The sequence below is a fragment of the Apteryx rowi genome, unplaced genomic scaffold (assembly GCF_003343035.1).
Source record: "Apteryx rowi isolate R43461 unplaced genomic scaffold, aptRow1 scaffold_220, whole genome shotgun sequence".
NCBI lineage: Eukaryota > Metazoa > Chordata > Aves > Apterygiformes > Apterygidae > Apteryx > Apteryx rowi.
In genome coordinates this window covers 440,896-456,909 of record NW_020448531.1, presented here as the reverse complement: position 1 = coordinate 456,909, position 16,014 = coordinate 440,896, and the positions used below count along the sequence as shown (strand labels likewise).

Here is a 16,014-nt window from a genome sequence, read left to right as displayed (position 1 = left end):
AGCGCTAAGCGGGGTCCGCAGTCCGCAGTCCCTCGGACGGAGGCGCGTTTGCACCTGCCCCGGGCGAAGGCAGCTGCCGGCAGCGGCTCCCCGCTTTCCCAAAATGCCTCCGATTTGCCCCAAAGCAAAATGGGCAAAAGTTGTCCCGCGAGGCGGCTGCGGGCTCCGCGCTCCCCTCCGCTTGCAAAAAGCCGCGACGGCATCGTCGCCGCCACCGCGGGGAGGCGCCGCTGGGCGGGGGGGAAGCACAGGCGTCACCTCCCCGTCCGAGCCCTTTCGGGGGGCCCGTGGTTCTGCTCCCGGCGCGAGCCGCAAACCCGCATCTCCAGCAGCTTCTCGGCCCCTTGCACGACGACGTCGGGGGGAAACAAAACGCTCCGTCGCAGCACCGAGCTGGGCCCCGCACAACTGGCCCGGTTCAGCGGGGAGCCAGGGAGCCCCCTCCTCGTCTCCCGCTGCGGGCTCGGGTTTAATCGCGGCCGCACATCGGACACCACAAAGGACGGGGAGAAGCGCGGCTGCACGGGATGCACGGGATGCGCGGGATGCACGGGATGCGCGGGATGCACGGGATGCGCGGCTGGGGCCCCAGATCCAGCCGGGACCCGGCGCCTCGGCGGGATCCGCTCCCTCCCGCCAGGCACCAAAGCTCGGCCTCGTCCCCGTCCCCGCTCCCCGCCACGACCCCGCTGCAAAGCCGAGCCGGAGGAGGAGGACGCGGAGCAGCGTCCCCCGCCGCCGCAGCAGCCCCCGCGGGCCGGCCGCGTTCCCACGGCGCCGGTGCTTCCCGGCGCTCCCTGTGTGGTCCCTTCCGGGCTTCCCGGGAGGCTGAACATCGCCTCGCGCCGCGGCTCTGATGTTGCTGCCTTTGAGGCAGCTCCAGGAGGCGGCCGGCCCTGCCCCGGGGCTGCTGCCCTGCCCCGGCTCGGCGCCGATAGGGATCTCCGGGCCCCCCGCCCGCCCGCCCTCCCCGCGCGGGCTCGGCGAGGGAGGAGATGCAAAGCAAGCGCCCGCTCGCGATTAAGCTCACGGAGCAAAACGAGCTAAGAAAAACGAAGGTGCGGAGGGGATGAGACGACGGAGCGGGGACGTGGCGTCGCCGGGCAACCGCGCGCGGGGACGGGGATTGCTCTTGCACATGGGCCGGAGGGGGCTCGGGCCGGCCAAACCGCAAACCGTGGCGAGAGCCGGTGCTCTGCGCCCGCCCCGCAGGAAGGGTTTCCAAGTTCAGAGTCTTTAACACCCACCCGGAGATTTTTCTACTGAAAAATTACCCTGGCAAAAGCTGGCAGGACCATCCCCTCGCACGCATCCGGGGAGGGACGGCTGTTCAGGTTTTCTGCACAGGGTTTTCAGAGGGGYCGACGCTCGCAGGTAGGAGGATGAACAACCTCCCAAGAGCAGGCGGGAGGGGAGGGAAAAATAGAAAGGAGAGATCAGTCAACTCATTTAAAACGAGAAAAAAAAGGAAAAAACCCTTCCTTTATCAAACCGAAGTGCCCAGCTGCCTGCAGAAAGCAAGGTTTCTGTGTTTCTGTAGTATCAGCTCTGACCAGAACTGTGCTAAAAGTTGAACTTTTAGAAGGGAGCTGAATGTCGAGGCCGACTCTGCAGCAGGGAAGGTCTAGGCCAGAGCTCTGCCCTCTGTGCCGGCACATCCTGGGACGTTTCACGCCTCATGCAGCACCGTGCTAATTGCCAAAAGGCGCGAGTCCCTGCATCAGTTTTTCTTCCACTTTCCCGGGTTACGGGAGCCTGCCAGGCTCCGGTAACCCCTTCTCCACTGCACGGGGCTGCTCCGACTATTGGGTGCCTCGAGCTCAGGCAACAAACACACCGCTGAATGCCAAGCTGGGGTTTACTGAAATATCCTCATTTCTGCGTTGCAGCAGGAATGAACATGTTTAACGAGGTTCCCATCTACTACCCAAGCCCTTAAGCCTTGATTTACTGTTTTCTAGGTCCGTCAGATCCCYTTTTTTCCCCTAGAAACTTTAGGAATCCTACTGAACAACCCCATCCAGCCGTTCTGCACCACGTGCGAGGCGTGTTCCCATAGCCCACCGTGCGCTTACCAGACTTCAGCAGACCCGGTTGGTAAAACTGGAGGGTCAGACACAACACTTTTGTATAAATATTTAAGGATAAGTTGTTACTTTGGATTTKTTTTTTCCTACCTTTAGTTAAATCCTTCCTGGTGAAAGGGGTCAAGTGAGGGTCTGGGTATGCGGACAGGACTTGAGCGGCTCCTGGGCCTTTCAGGGGGGCTCAGCCCCTCCCTCCTCCCAAAATCTTAACTTTTAGCACAGGTTCCAAGGAGTTGGCCTTTTTCCTTCAGGGCGATTGCCACCGGGAAGCATAGCTGACAGCAGACGCATTGAGTGCTTTCCTACTTTTAAGCCTAACTTAAAAGCAAGGCTGTATTACTGCAAAAAGGGAACAGAAACAAGAGCTGTTTTGCTTTTCAGCAGCAGTTATTTTACAGCTTTGCTTGCCTGACAAACTTCCTTTTTAAATAAATAACCTTTATCCTTAGGAATTGAATTCTTTATTCAAATAATTATTAAAGCAAGCAATGAGCTCACGGAGGGGCTTTCGTGAAGCCGTAGCTCAATATTCCCTTTCAGTTCACACGTAAGGATAAGGCTTGACGGGCGCATGGGCGCCCAGCACTAATCCTGGGCGACCTCAGAGGGCAGGACCTCGCTGCGGAAGGCGCTGGGCGTGGGAGTTTGCAACCTCTGTTAGCGCTACAGCCCCGCGCAAGCAGAGCCGCCGTCCCGCCGYGCATCTCGTCTCTGCCCTGCAGAGTTTACAGTCGGCTCAAATCTTGGATGGCTTAAAACACATTAGCTGCCTCTTTTCTGCTTCGCATCCAAAGCCTGGAAAGGAGACTGGGGAAGTGACGTGAAAAGCAGCTTTTTAAGGTTCTGCTTGTATTTAACAAGATGCTTATATTTCTTTCCTAGTACACCTTAGGATGTACTGCTGCTGTCATGATGAAGAAGAGGGGCTCCCAGAATACGCTAAAGAGCCAAGTTTTACCATCTCCTACTGTATCGATCACAGTTTAAGGTCTGGGGATTTTTTTTCCCCTCTGGKCTGAGGACAACACCGTAAGATGCAGAACACGACAGAGCAACTTCCACTTTCTCAGTACTGGAGAAAGACTGATGGAACGGCGGTGCGGGAATCCAGTCGATTGCAAACCCCTGCAAGACCTTTAAACTTCCCGAAGCCGAAGCCCGTAACCAAGGTGAGATCCTCCAGCGAGCTCCTGTCCGGGGAGCCTGGAGGAGCTGATGCAATCCCGCCCCGGTGTTACAAGGCGGCTGCATCACGCGAAAACTTCTGGGACCAAGCCAAGCGTTTGCGAGACGGAAGCAAACGCCGAAGCCTCTTTGTATCCAAAGGGATCCCGGTGCCAGCCCTCACCACGGAGGGGAACGGCTGGTGGGGGAAGAGGAGATCTGCCGCCAGCGTTTCGGGAGCCGGGGGCTGGAAGCACTTCCCCTCCCGCTGGATCACCACCTGGGCGAGGGGGAGACACCGGGCTGTGATTTTAGACCGGTTGGTCAAGCAATCTGCTAGTCGGATTCGACAAGCAGAGGGAAGCGTCTTTGGTACCTAATGGGGAAGAAACAAGTCCCCCTGGGAAGGGGAAGGTAGAACAGTTCGGGCCCTGAGGAGGGTTTAGTTTGCCATGCGCAGGTTATCCGGAAATAGCAACCAATTAGAGACGGAGCAAACCTTTAGAAAGGTTTACAGGCTGAAAATACAATCGGTTGCAGGCAGCATTTCAGAAGAGTTATCAGGAGAAACGATTCAAGCCCTCGGTTAGTGCTCCGAAGGCATCGGGCGCGTCTCGAGGGAGCCTCCCAAGGGAGCCTCCGGCACAGCCTTCCCCGGGAAGGAAGAGCCTTTCGGAAACCTGCCCGAGCCGCCAGCTCCATCCCCGAGCCGGACCGACGCAACTGGAACGGGGAACCAGGACTCCACCGAGGGGCTCAGCTCCGGTCCCGAATCGCAGGGCCGTTACGCAGCCTGCGCCTGTTTTGCTGTTGCACGTGACACGCGGAGACGCGTCCTGCCTGCCTGCCTGCCTGCCTCCCTGCCTGCCTCCCCCCGCGAGCGGCCTCCCGAGCGGCTCAGCAGCGCTCAAGCGCTGCCCAGGCTGCCTGCGCGGGGTGGTGGTGGTGGTGGCAGCAGACCTATAATTTCCATTGGCTGAATTTCGTAACTCAAGGGAGCCGCGTCCCGGCAGCCCACGAAGTCGGAGTTTTTCAGGGTGGATTGCAGTGGACTTAACCCTGTAGGTGCCAGCCGTTCCTGAATTCGAGCACGCGGTTAGCACCATGTAGTTACCTCGCCAGCTTTCCAGTTGTTAACCTGCCCGGCTGCAGGACCTTTGCAGACAATCTCTGCTGGTGAACTGGTTCGGCCGCCCACCTGAGCACGCCAGGTTGTGATAGTACCTCCTTCTGCTGCTTTAACCCGCATTAGCTTGGTGTTTCTTGCACCAAAATAGCCTAGCATCAATAGCTTCACTTCAGCAGTTTTGCATAGAGATTTCCTCAGTGAGAACCTTTCCTAGCACAGCAATTAAAGAGCTTTGAAAAAAAAACAACAAAGTAGCTTGAATTAAACTGGTTCCTTAACTTGTGTATTCAGAAATCTTAGAGATTTCCCTGTTCTAGAAGGTCAGAAGCAGCTCGTAAAAGACCCAAAAGCCCAAACCCCAAACAAACACCACCCGCCGACAGAGCCGAACGTCTGGGTCGTCTGCGAACACCAAGAAGGGTTCGGGTCAAACACGGCCCAGGCAAAGTCCAGCAGAGCCTGGAAAGGCGGCGTGGGCTGAACGGTAGCTGCAGCGCCCGTCCCCAAGCGYTGCCACCGCGGCGCTCCCGGCCGGCAGCGCAGATCTCTTCTCGGAATGAGATCTTCCCGGGAAGACGTACGTGTTGCGGGGGCTACGGAGCRCCTATTTCCGTAGCAGTGACCTCTTCTTTGCCAGCACTTTGCCACCACGAATTTCAGCATGACTTGCRTGATGCTCCCATCTCGTCAGCTCTTGTAGTTCCAAAACGTGGTGTTACAATGCTAAAACAAGCGATTCCTGCTTTTACCGAGAACGAGTGCTTTCCTTCTTCAGCGATTTGGGGCACCCGCACCATGAAGGCTAGCAAGAGCTTAGCCAAACAGCAAACATCACTTCTTCCTTGAAATGACATCTGCCTATTTATTACAAGGCGATTGCTAAGTTTGCACCGAAGTGCTGCGGTTAGCGAAACTCTGTGGATATTCCATATAAGCGTATAGCTCCTACGGGGCTCTAAGACCTCGCAATGGAAACAGCAACCAAAATACTTCTGCTGGGATGAGACTGCAAACCTTCTGTCGGGAAAGCGTACGTGCCTCTTACATCCAGAGATTGTATCGGCAAGGAAGTTTAATCGATCTGCGGCTTTTAATTTCAACTCATAAATTCCACATAGATTTTATCTCMCCCTCCCCTTCCTTCCTTTCCCGTTCTCCTCCCGTCACCTCTGTTCGGGGGGAGGAATTGTGCACACCCAAATCCAGGCACAAATCACAACCCCGTGGTTCGTACCCAGGCAGCTCCGCAATGAAGCGGCGTCACTGACCTACAGAGATTCGTGCGAAATAAGAAGGTATTTCGAACAGGAGCCCGTTTCATAGGCCGGATCTGCCGTAAGTTGCCGGCCGTTGTAACCGGAGCGGCTGTGTAACGTGCACAAGGTCTGCACCCGCCCGCGTGTGCGCAACCTCTACCGCTGCCGACCGGGAAAAGGCACAGCCGCTCCACCAGGAAAAGCCAATCCTGCCGCCCGGCCGAGGAAATCCTCCAAGATACCGGAAATATCCGCACACTGGAAGTAAGAGGCAGACACAGGAGTTTGTCCATTTGTTTATTGTCATTCAAATACTAAAAATCCCTCACAATACAATATACAGTTATTGATTTCAGATTCTTCCTCCATTGAAACTGACTATCAGGTTTTAGTGGGAATTTTTTTTTTTTAATTTTTGTTTTATTATCAAAGATTTAGAGTCACAATAAATACGAGTGACAAAAACATACCCTGCGCTGGCGTAACGTTACTCTGTTACACTTCTGTTAGATGATTATAAATTTTTTTCTTTTTTTTAAAAAAAGCACAATGCAAGTTATTTCGCTAAATGCAATATACAGCGTAACTCTGCCTTAAGCAGACAAACACTACTGCGGTTCCTTGAGGTCTTTTTGCATTATAGATATATATATATTTATATATATATATTCATATATATATATCTATATATATATTTATATATTTATTATTAAAAAATGCCTTCTGTGCCCCCTCCTTCCACAAGGAGAAAGTGACAAATGAGCCGAATAGGGTTTCCGATGAGACCTGTCTAAGCCTTCTCTGGTCTACTGAGTTCTACAACCTAAATCCCCCAGTTTCAATTCTTAACTGTACTTTGGTAAAAAATTTTTCTTAGTAAGCAAAAATGTGATAACTAGGTCTGATAAGTCAGAGGTAAATGAATGGTTCCTAAAACAACAATAAAAATATCTATAGAAAAAAAAAAAACCCAAACTATCTTGAATTTAAGATTAACCAAAAGTCTTCCTCAATATTACAGCTGGAATGCCATTTACAGGAATCCCTAGAATACAAAAATTAGCAAAGTCACACTTTACATGAACTGGAAAAGCTGTCAAAGTTGACTGCACTATAAAAATAAAAGGTTCAACCAGGCCACTTTTCATGTTTCTGAGCAAAGAACCGTAATCCAGTCCACGCTCAAAAAATCCAACAGATAATAAATTAGGTTATAAAAAAATAAAATTAAAAAACCACACAGCTCCCAAATTGCAACACTGGTTCAAATGAAAATCAGGGGTTTATTTCACAAGTTGCTAAAATCTAAGTACAATAGTCATTTTCATTATTACTGTATTATAAAATCTTGTAGTTGCAACGTCTCAAAGAAAGGTTATATGGCTTGCGAGGACCAACGCTGCTCTAACCCTCTCCCCAGGAGAGGGGGGAAGCAAGCAGCCTCTGAGCAATGTCAAACCAGCTCATGCAGCAGTTTGCAGCGAAGCGGTGGAGGGCTGGGGAAGCGGGACCCGGGGCGGGTTGCAGGATATTCCACCCGAATGACGCCAATTTACAGGTTACGCCGTCAAGCAGCACGTTCAGTCTCTCGCTCTGAGGGAGCTTTAAGCAAAACGGTCTTTTCCCAGGAGAGGGCTGATGACGTGACCTCCTTCGAGGCCCAAAGATCTGCACCGCGCTGGGCAGCTCCGGAGCGGGAACTAATAGCCCTTAAGGTGGCAGGAATCCCAAACGTGACAGGAGCACAAAGAAACCAAGGATTTGTTCTTGAAAGTGTGTCTAGATCTCCCCTCCTCCGCAATTCCCAAACAATTTAACCTTTAGGCCGCATCGTCACTATTTGAATACTCAATCTAATTGAGCTTTTTTTCTGTTTGCTGTTGTCGTTCATCGTTGGGTTTTTTTTGTTAGGTTTTTTTTTTKGKGKTTTTGGGTTTTTTTTGCAAGAAGGGGAACATATGAATGGGGAAGAGAAGATTTGGAAAGACTGTAGCAAGTGTTTTAACAACTATTCTAAACCTAACATATGACACGTTAACTAGCCCAGTAAAACACTACTCAACTGAATAAGCAGTTTTGACTCTAAAGGAAGAAGCAATTCTTCTGGCAATTAACACATGTATACCACTCAAGTCTTTTCCTGGTGCATTTATCTAAAACTTTGCAGAAACACATATGCAATAAATATGTACTTTAAGTTACCTGCAACACTCCAAGAACCATAGATTAAAAACAATGTCAAAACTGTTTTGGACCCCGACAGCATAATATCCACATAGTATTTTACGTTCATTTACGAAGCCTCCAAAACAATTCTGCCCCAAAACATTTGGATTATATTTGTGGGGTTTTATTACATATTGAATGAAAACAATTCCAGCCTAGTGTGGCTGAGGGAGCAAACTTTAAGAGAGTATGTGCAGACTCATTTTTATTTACACTTCTGGATCTTAAAATAAGTCTCCCCTATCCACTGTACTGAAATTCAAATTTACWTGCTGCTGCACTGAACTGGCAGTTTCCAAAAAGGTTTTGACATAGCTTTTAAAACAGGTGATTTTAATACTTCTGCCCCTCCTTCCAGTCCCCTCTTTCCAGCACCAGCTGAAGCCAAAGCTACTCCTGTACTGGAAGAAAATTGTTAAATTGTCCAGGTTTCCCAAAAAGGAGTTTGAATTTTAATTGAGAAGTTAGATTTTTTCTTTTTAAATAAATGCACTTTTCCCAGGTCATTTAATAGTACTAGACATTCGTATCAGTGATGTGATGATAATGCAGGCATTTGTCAGAAGAGAGAAAAAAAACAAAAAACCCTCCACACATTTAAGGAACTGAAACATTTTCATAATATTTCAAAGTGCAAAAATAAAATGCACTCAATTTCTCTCTCCACATCTCCCAGTCCAAAATATCTTGGAATGAAAAGAAAAATTAAAAACACAAACTAATTCCTCTCATCCCCATTTAGCTCTTAATATACATTTGCAAAACAAACAAAAAACAGTCAAATTGAAATTCTAGGGCTTTATACAGCAACAAATACCATTTTGCAAAACTAGGTTTTCTATACTACTGAACAGTTTTCAAGAGTTTCTAAATACTGAAATTCACACAACAGAACAGGGGCTAAAACGAATGCGAGTTTTCTTTTTCACTATGCAATAGTTAGATCTTAAAGGGACAACCCTATACAGTAATTGGTTTAAAGTGAGATCTAACTGCAACTGCTAAGAAAATAGATTCAGCGTAGACTGAATAGTAACCCCTCCCCCCCTTTTCTTTTATATATAGATATATAGATATATATATATATTTTTTTGCAAATAATTCTCATCAGCACTACTTCTAGTACTGATATGCAACCTAAGTAGTAAGGCATGTATTTCTGCCACTTGAATTCAACTTTAATTTGGGAGAAGCACAGGGAAGAAGGAGGGAAGATGATAAGAAGAAAAACTGGACCTGATGAATTTGGATTTAATCTGTGGAATCCCCAAAATATATTAAAACCACATAGAAACCTGTCCTTAAAGCAGGGTTACCTAAAGCTCTATCAAAAATGAAATATTGAAGTGATGGGACAGAGGAGCATGCTTGGTACGCTTGGAAGAACGGAATTTTAGAGGGATCAAGGTAGGCAGTCCTGCCCGAAACATGCCCAACACGTGCTGGTACAGCCACCACACCACCAAAGCACAGCTCGTGAAAGACTGCTTCTCGGTGGATAACAGCAGAGGGAAGAACCTGTTACCTGACTGCAGCCTCCCAGTCCTCTGCTCCCTCCACTCACCCTTTCTGATTGCGTGCAGCTTCTGGAATTCCTAGTTTTTGAGTAAAATTTCTCAAAACAACAAAAAAAACTCAAAAAAAAAAAATCAAAACCAGTTTCACTTTTAAGTCTCTGGGAACATATGAAAGGCCCAACTGCTCTTCGCTGAATTAGAAAGACTGAACAAAGATGTTTGCCTATTCAGTAAATTAGATTTTAGACTACCAAAAGTTCAAAGTCTATTCAAAACAGAATCCAACAAAAGTGAGAGACTCCTGCACTGGTTCCCACCTACCAGATAAGTTTTGGCGGCAGCCAGTCCCTTAGAAAGACATACTCAACTGGAATTTGAGTTTGCACTTATTTATCATTAGCTCATCATCAGACGATTTTGAAACATTACAATCTGTAGACTGCCTTCCTGGTTTGAGGAGGAGCAGGGAAGAAAAGCAAACATGAATTCGGCTCACTAAATGCATCTGCAATATCAGGCTGAAATTCCTCTTTCCTTGAACTGACATCCATGCTTGATTGCGAATGAACACCATACTGTTGGTGAATGGGTAGTTATTAATAAAGAAACCGAAGGCAGAGAGTCATTAGTCCTCCTTTTGTGCTGGTGACAAAAAAATCCAAACTAAATACATAAAGCCAAAAAAAAAAAAAAAAGAATTCTTCCCTTTCCCTGACAGCCTTCATCATCAATCAATCATAAGAATCTGATAACCAAATGAGCTCAAGTCTTTCCCAACCACGTGGTGTCATTTTCTCATAGCAGGGACAGCAGCACTCGATGGGATGAGGAGTGGTCTTCTTGCATCCTATGAAGCCTGGGGCATATCCAGCTGGGATTAAAGCAGATTCCACTGTAATGTGGTATAAAAAGGATGGCAGAAACAGGTTAAGTCTTCCTCTTGGGCATTCCTCTGCATTATTTCCACGTGGCAGACTGTGGGATGGACCGTGGGGGAATCATATCCAGGAGATATTCACGCTGGCGGTCTACTGCTGAAGAAGACTTGTGCACAGCTAAACTAGGATTAACAAAAGGTAAAGCCCCACCTGATAAGATATAAAAGAGAGAGGAGAACAAGCATCACAATACAGTAAAAGCATGAGGGAAAAAAAAAAACCAGTGGAAAAAACCCTGCTACATTCACATTTTACCCACATGAAAATGGATGCTTTTGAAATCTAAGCAAGCATTAGCCCCTTTTGGTCACAGAAGGTCAGACACCTTCAGAAACAGAAAGCTTCCAAAAACATCTGAACAAACAGTAGCAAGACTTTGTATGAGGAATTAGATTTGAGCAATTCTCTGCAATAAAATTATGTTTAAATGCTAGATTAACCTCAGGAAAAGAAATACCCACTCAATACCGGGCAAGAAAGTAGATCACAAAAGAGCTAGCTGCTGCAGTGTTTCCTTCCTAGGGATTCTAATTATCACTTAAGGAAACAAAACTACTCTTCCCAAGTCAGATCTTTATAGCCAAAAAAATCAAGGTAAAATTAGAAATTAAAATTCCAGTTTGTATCAGAGCAACAGCTTTAGTTAGCAGTTCAAATCATGAGGAATTCTAGGAGTATGTACTGTAGCTTTACCTAAAGCAAAAAGATCTACTGTATGTTGCTTASAGCAAAGAGAAAACACCAGTCAAAATTAAACGACTGGATTAAACTCCCAGAATTAAATGACCAACTCCYGCAGCGCAGTACTGACTGTGCATACAGACTCAGTACTACATTAAATCTATATGTAACAGTGTAAAGCAGCGCTGTTTTTATATGGTAGCATTTGATCATTTCTGATGAGCATWAACTACATCAAGAGCAAGTGCAAAGAACAGTAAGAAGAGCAAAGCCTTGGTGTGGTCAGGTCTTCATGCAGGAAGTGTCAAAGAGAAAGCATTCTTACCCAAAGAACTATGAATGTTGGACAGAGTGCAGCTAATAAGTACAAAAAAAAAAGAAACTTTAGAGAAAAATCTACCTGTATTGATGGGAGTCTTCTTCCAGGTGGCAGCGCTGCCCTTGCTGACAGGTCTCTCAGCATGCTTACCTGGCCTACTCCCAAGTGCTGCTGCAGACGATGCATTCTGCAACTTGGGTGACTGGCTAAATGCATGCAACACTCCTCGTGGAGCTCCAGGAGGACCTCGAGACATCTGGCTAGCAGTCTGGTAAGAGAGCAAAGAGTAAGACAGGCACAGCAGTCTTTCCTCTTTCAAGTACAACAGCCCTGAGCAATCTTTACTACATTTCTCTCTCTCCTCCTCTCTCTCTAGATCTGGAATGGACTATTAGTCTCAGGGCTGACAACTTCAAGTGATCTCTACATCTAAATAAGAATCAGCTTTGTACTTCTGAAAGCATCCGTAAGAATGGGGAATCAATCAACTGCAAAGCAGCAAGAGTGCTGCGTAAGCATCTCCATACACAGACACTCTTCTCCCCTGTCACATCAGCACACCTTGGTTATTTCCACTCAAAGCAGCACTTAAGCAGTTTCCATCTTCCCCCAATTCAAAGGTGGTTTTACAAAGTGTAAAAGATCCAGTCTCTGCCATGGATATTACCCATTACTTTGAAACTTCACAAAAACTGCTAGTTGTTCCTGGCTCAAGTCAGATTTTTTTCTGTCTTAGGTAAATTTATTCTTGGGTATTTGCACTGGAGCAAAATTTTCCATTTAGTATATCCTAAAAGGATTCAGGAACGCAATTTGTGGGATACGAGCTAAAAACTCTAGGATAATTACAATGACTCTGCAGGAAGGACATCACCAACTTCTGTTCTTCAGGTACAGAGAAGATAGTTTATGTATCATCATGGTATGACGGAATAACATTTTAAACTGCCCAGTTTAAGCTTAAAACTCAAGCACACACTGTGGAGCTCAAACAGAACGAGAAGTTTATGCAGCAGCTTCACATCTGCACGCCAAACACCACAGTGCCCGTGCTGTATGCCTGGAAGACCAGGCGTTGTGGGACCTTCGCTCCGTCACCACTGAGATGGGGCTTCCTAGGGACAGATCCTTACCTGCTTGAGTGAGTGGTGCTGCACTATAGGCTCCGACTTGCTCTGTACAGGAGACGCAGTCTGTTGCAGTATCCTTTGCTCAATCTCCTGTTCTTGCTGCAGTGCTTTTACAAAGGCAGCCTTCAGTCGGTTAGTGTGCTCAGCTTTCAAGGCCTTTTTCTGATTTGATGTCATACAGGTTTCACACATAATGGTTCCATTCTTCTCCTCCCTCCAACGGCAGGTGAAGTCAGTCTTACACTGTGCACACATATAGGGCTCGCGAGATGATGCAGCAACTGAAACTTTACCTGAAGAACACAACCAGGTTAGCTCAGCTCCACCTGCAGCTTCTATGAAATGAAAGTTAAAACTCTCTCTCCCTCAGGTGTGGCAACAGGGAATTTTACACCTTTGCTCCATCTACATAAACTAGGCTAGAACTGGATTCTTCCTTTGTTTGGAGGTAATTTCTCTAGGATATCTATCTCATTTCTGCCTGTGAACATATTGGTAAGGAATCCGCTGAAAATATATCATTGGAGAATTCTGTGTTGATGGACAAACAAGTGATGATAGGAAGTCTCTAGGGAGAACTGGATGCATTTTAGAGAAATCTTTATAATTAATGTCTAGCATATAAGAAATCAGAGCATTGTGAAATTCTAGAATTATGCAGTTAGATAAAGCAATTTCAAAATTGTCAGAGAAAGTGAAACCAACATTAGACAGACTATGAAAATTTAATCATGCAAGGTCTGAAACTCCTTGCTGCCTGTTATTTAACTAGAGTCTAAATGGGAAAGGTTCTCTCTTCATCTACGAGGAAGATTTTTAATGCTGTCTCACCTTGAGTTTCCAGCAAATTCTGCACAACTTCTTCCAATCCAACTAAGTAAATAAATTCATTATTAGCTGCACTTGGCAGGAAGTTCATCTCTGGTGCAGGTGGCTTCGGAGGAGGGATCTCCAGCAGCGTTTTCTCCAGCTGCTTCCGCAAGGCAAGCTTGGCAGCAGCTTGCCGGCTGGCTGGCGAGTCGTTGGAGTTCACGATGGAAGCAGCGCTGGTAGTAGTAGCATTAGCCTGAGCTGACGTCACAGTTGTACCTTTTATTGAAGTTGGTGAAGCCTTGAAGGAAATTTGACACATCTTGGTCAGCGACAAGTGCCAGATTGTTCAGCCCTTTTGAGATACATGCTCCTTTCTACTGAGACAGTCAAAAGGAAGGGCAACCAGTGTTTGCTGTAATAGCGTGTGTGGTTTTTTTTGGGGGGGGGGGGTTGTTTGTGTGTGTGCAATGAAGACCATCTCCCGCTAAATCTTATTTTATGCAGGCTACCAAACATATCACAATACATATCTAAGCTTAGATATTGCAATGTTGCATCTCCTGTTACAAATAATATGTCATCTAATCCTCCTATCCTTTTTCTAAAGAACTTAATTTTCCTTTACTGATCATTTTTAGGTATTGGAAATTTGGGGGGGGGGGAAAGGGGGGAGAAAAGAGTACTTTTCCTTATGACTTTACCAAAGTCATGACTTTAATTAAAAAACAAAACGCTGTGCTTCTTTTGTCTACACTACATGCATGCCAATGTCAGTATTAGACGTTAAGTTGCTGCTTCAGTATCTTTTGGTGTTTCAAAAAGGAGTGCCAGTCCATTTTGTTTACTAGAGCACTCATTTTATTTATGCTTCTTAAAGAAGAAGAGAGACTATTCTAAAGGACAGTTTCATATTAAAATACCAAATGAGAAAACTCAGGCCCAACATTCAGATCACTGAAATGTATACTCCTTCCCAATTGTCTGTAATATTTTTTTCATTTCTGTACACAGGAGGTGAATATAAACACAGAAACGGTCTGCACAGGTAGAACAAAGAACAGGATAACTGCAGTAATAAGCAACCACATCACTTAGATGACAGCAGGCAACACCAGTTAGATACAGTAACCAGACAATCGGTAATTGCATCTGCTCACCTGTATTCTTGAGATTAAAGTTATGTTTGGCGCAAAGCTCTGGAACTCACCTGTGGGATATTGACAAGCAGGCTGGTGTTGGGGACATTGGCGACACGGATCAGACCCTGTTGGATAATTCTCTGCCCCTGGATTTGCACACTGGGGACCGATGCCCGTGGTGCCAGCAGCAGCGGAGGCGGCCCTGTGCTGGAGTGCTGTCGGATGTTGTGGATTTGCTGGGAAGACACAGAAATGGGCTGATGTGATGGTTCCATGAAGGATGGGGAGGATTAGATAGCGGGAAGTAAGTGGTGGAAGCCAAATGGGATGACATGATACAATGGAAATGAGGCAAGGCAGGGAACGCAAAAAAGCGTGATGATTAACATCCTTGTCAAAGGGTGGTATTTTTCCCTTTCCCTCTGTTAAAATGAAACTAGTAGAATGTAACATCAAAAGAGATGCTTATGTCTGAGGCCATCATATTAAGGCCAAAACAGGTGCACCACAAATCTAAAGTTTTCAAGTCAAATTTCTTTCAGAATGCACAATAGTTAAGCCTGTTTCATTTTAAAGGCATTAGAAAAGCTGTTTCACAGAATGAGGTTTTCTCCATCATCATAACAAAGAAAATGAAATACCAAATGCTATACCTTCTTCCTTAGTGCTGGCTATGCAACAGATAAAAGTAGACCTTCTACTGAAAAATAAATCTTCATTTAACAAGAAAACACTTTTTTTTTCCTGATATCTCTCAGAAGTCATAACTCTAGAAGAACATATCAAATTGAACACTGTGTCCCTAACTCCTATAGTGACACCACTATTTTCTCTTACAGGTGATAACGACCTCACAAATCAGCACCTTCAGATTTCCAACTCACTATCTCATTTCAGCAGCTCTTTTTCAATCTGAAGACAGACACAATGAGGAAAAAAGTGAGTTTTAGCATTTAAAAAGGTGAAATTGATAAGACAGGAAGAATAACAAGGAAAAMAGCAGAAGAACAATGAGTTTCGTTTCCTCTGCTGCTGCTTTCCTAAACAGCAGGTAAACCTGGAAGCCTGTAAAGTAGCTTTCAAAAAAAGACAAACTTTTCTGGTGCAGCTAAAGGAAGAATCATATCCCATATCACCACAAAGTTTCCTCATGGTTCACTGGAAGTGTTATGGAGCAGCAGAATGTGTAAGCATGAACTGGAATGACATGGGAACTTTCAGTAGCAATATATCTAGCCCTATTAAAATCCTGCAAGAACTACATAGAATCCTTCTGGACAAGAAGAAGGATAACTAAAAAAAAAATAGTTAAGAAAAGAAAAAACAGAGTATATCTACCACGAGGCAAATACTTACCTGTGCACCTCTGACAAGAGGTGGCATTACTATCTGTGTGTTTTGCTGAGTTCCTAACTTTGAAGAAGTCTGCTGCCCACCACGGACCAATGGAGGAGGAATAACAGTGCCTGGTATACGTGTAGAAGAGGTCTGCAAAACAGAAGATAATTCACTTTTCTTTTTTATCCTGGCATATTTATATACATGCTTTCTTCTGTTGGTTAGTGTGCTGCTAAAGCAGTATCTGAAATCTTATGTAGCAATACAGACATATGTA

General features: G+C 46.0%; 1 protein-coding gene across 4 annotated transcripts in view; it reads right to left on the bottom strand.

The window, feature by feature from the left end:
* Positions 1-5,919: 5,919 nt before the first annotated feature.
* The window catches only part of GATAD2A (GATA zinc finger domain containing 2A), a 55,359-nt gene continuing 45,264 nt past the window's right edge, over positions 5,920-16,014 (bottom strand). The window contains exons 7-12 of one of the 4 annotated variants that reach the window (XM_026064798.1): positions 15,756-15,887; positions 14,468-14,635; positions 13,279-13,558; positions 12,451-12,740; positions 11,468-11,585; positions 5,920-10,467 (exon numbers count right to left, since the gene is read on the bottom strand). In XM_026064798.1, coding sequence (XP_025920583.1) covers positions 10,337-10,467; positions 11,468-11,585; positions 12,451-12,740; positions 13,279-13,558; positions 14,468-14,635; positions 15,756-15,887 — 1,119 coding nt within the window. In that variant the 3' untranslated portion in view covers positions 5,920-10,336. Of the gene's footprint in view, positions 10,468-11,398; positions 11,586-12,450; positions 12,741-13,278; positions 13,559-14,467; positions 14,636-15,755; positions 15,888-16,014 lie in introns of all 4 variants that reach the window. The other 3 variants (XM_026064796.1, XM_026064797.1, XM_026064799.1) reach the window with 3 other exon arrangements.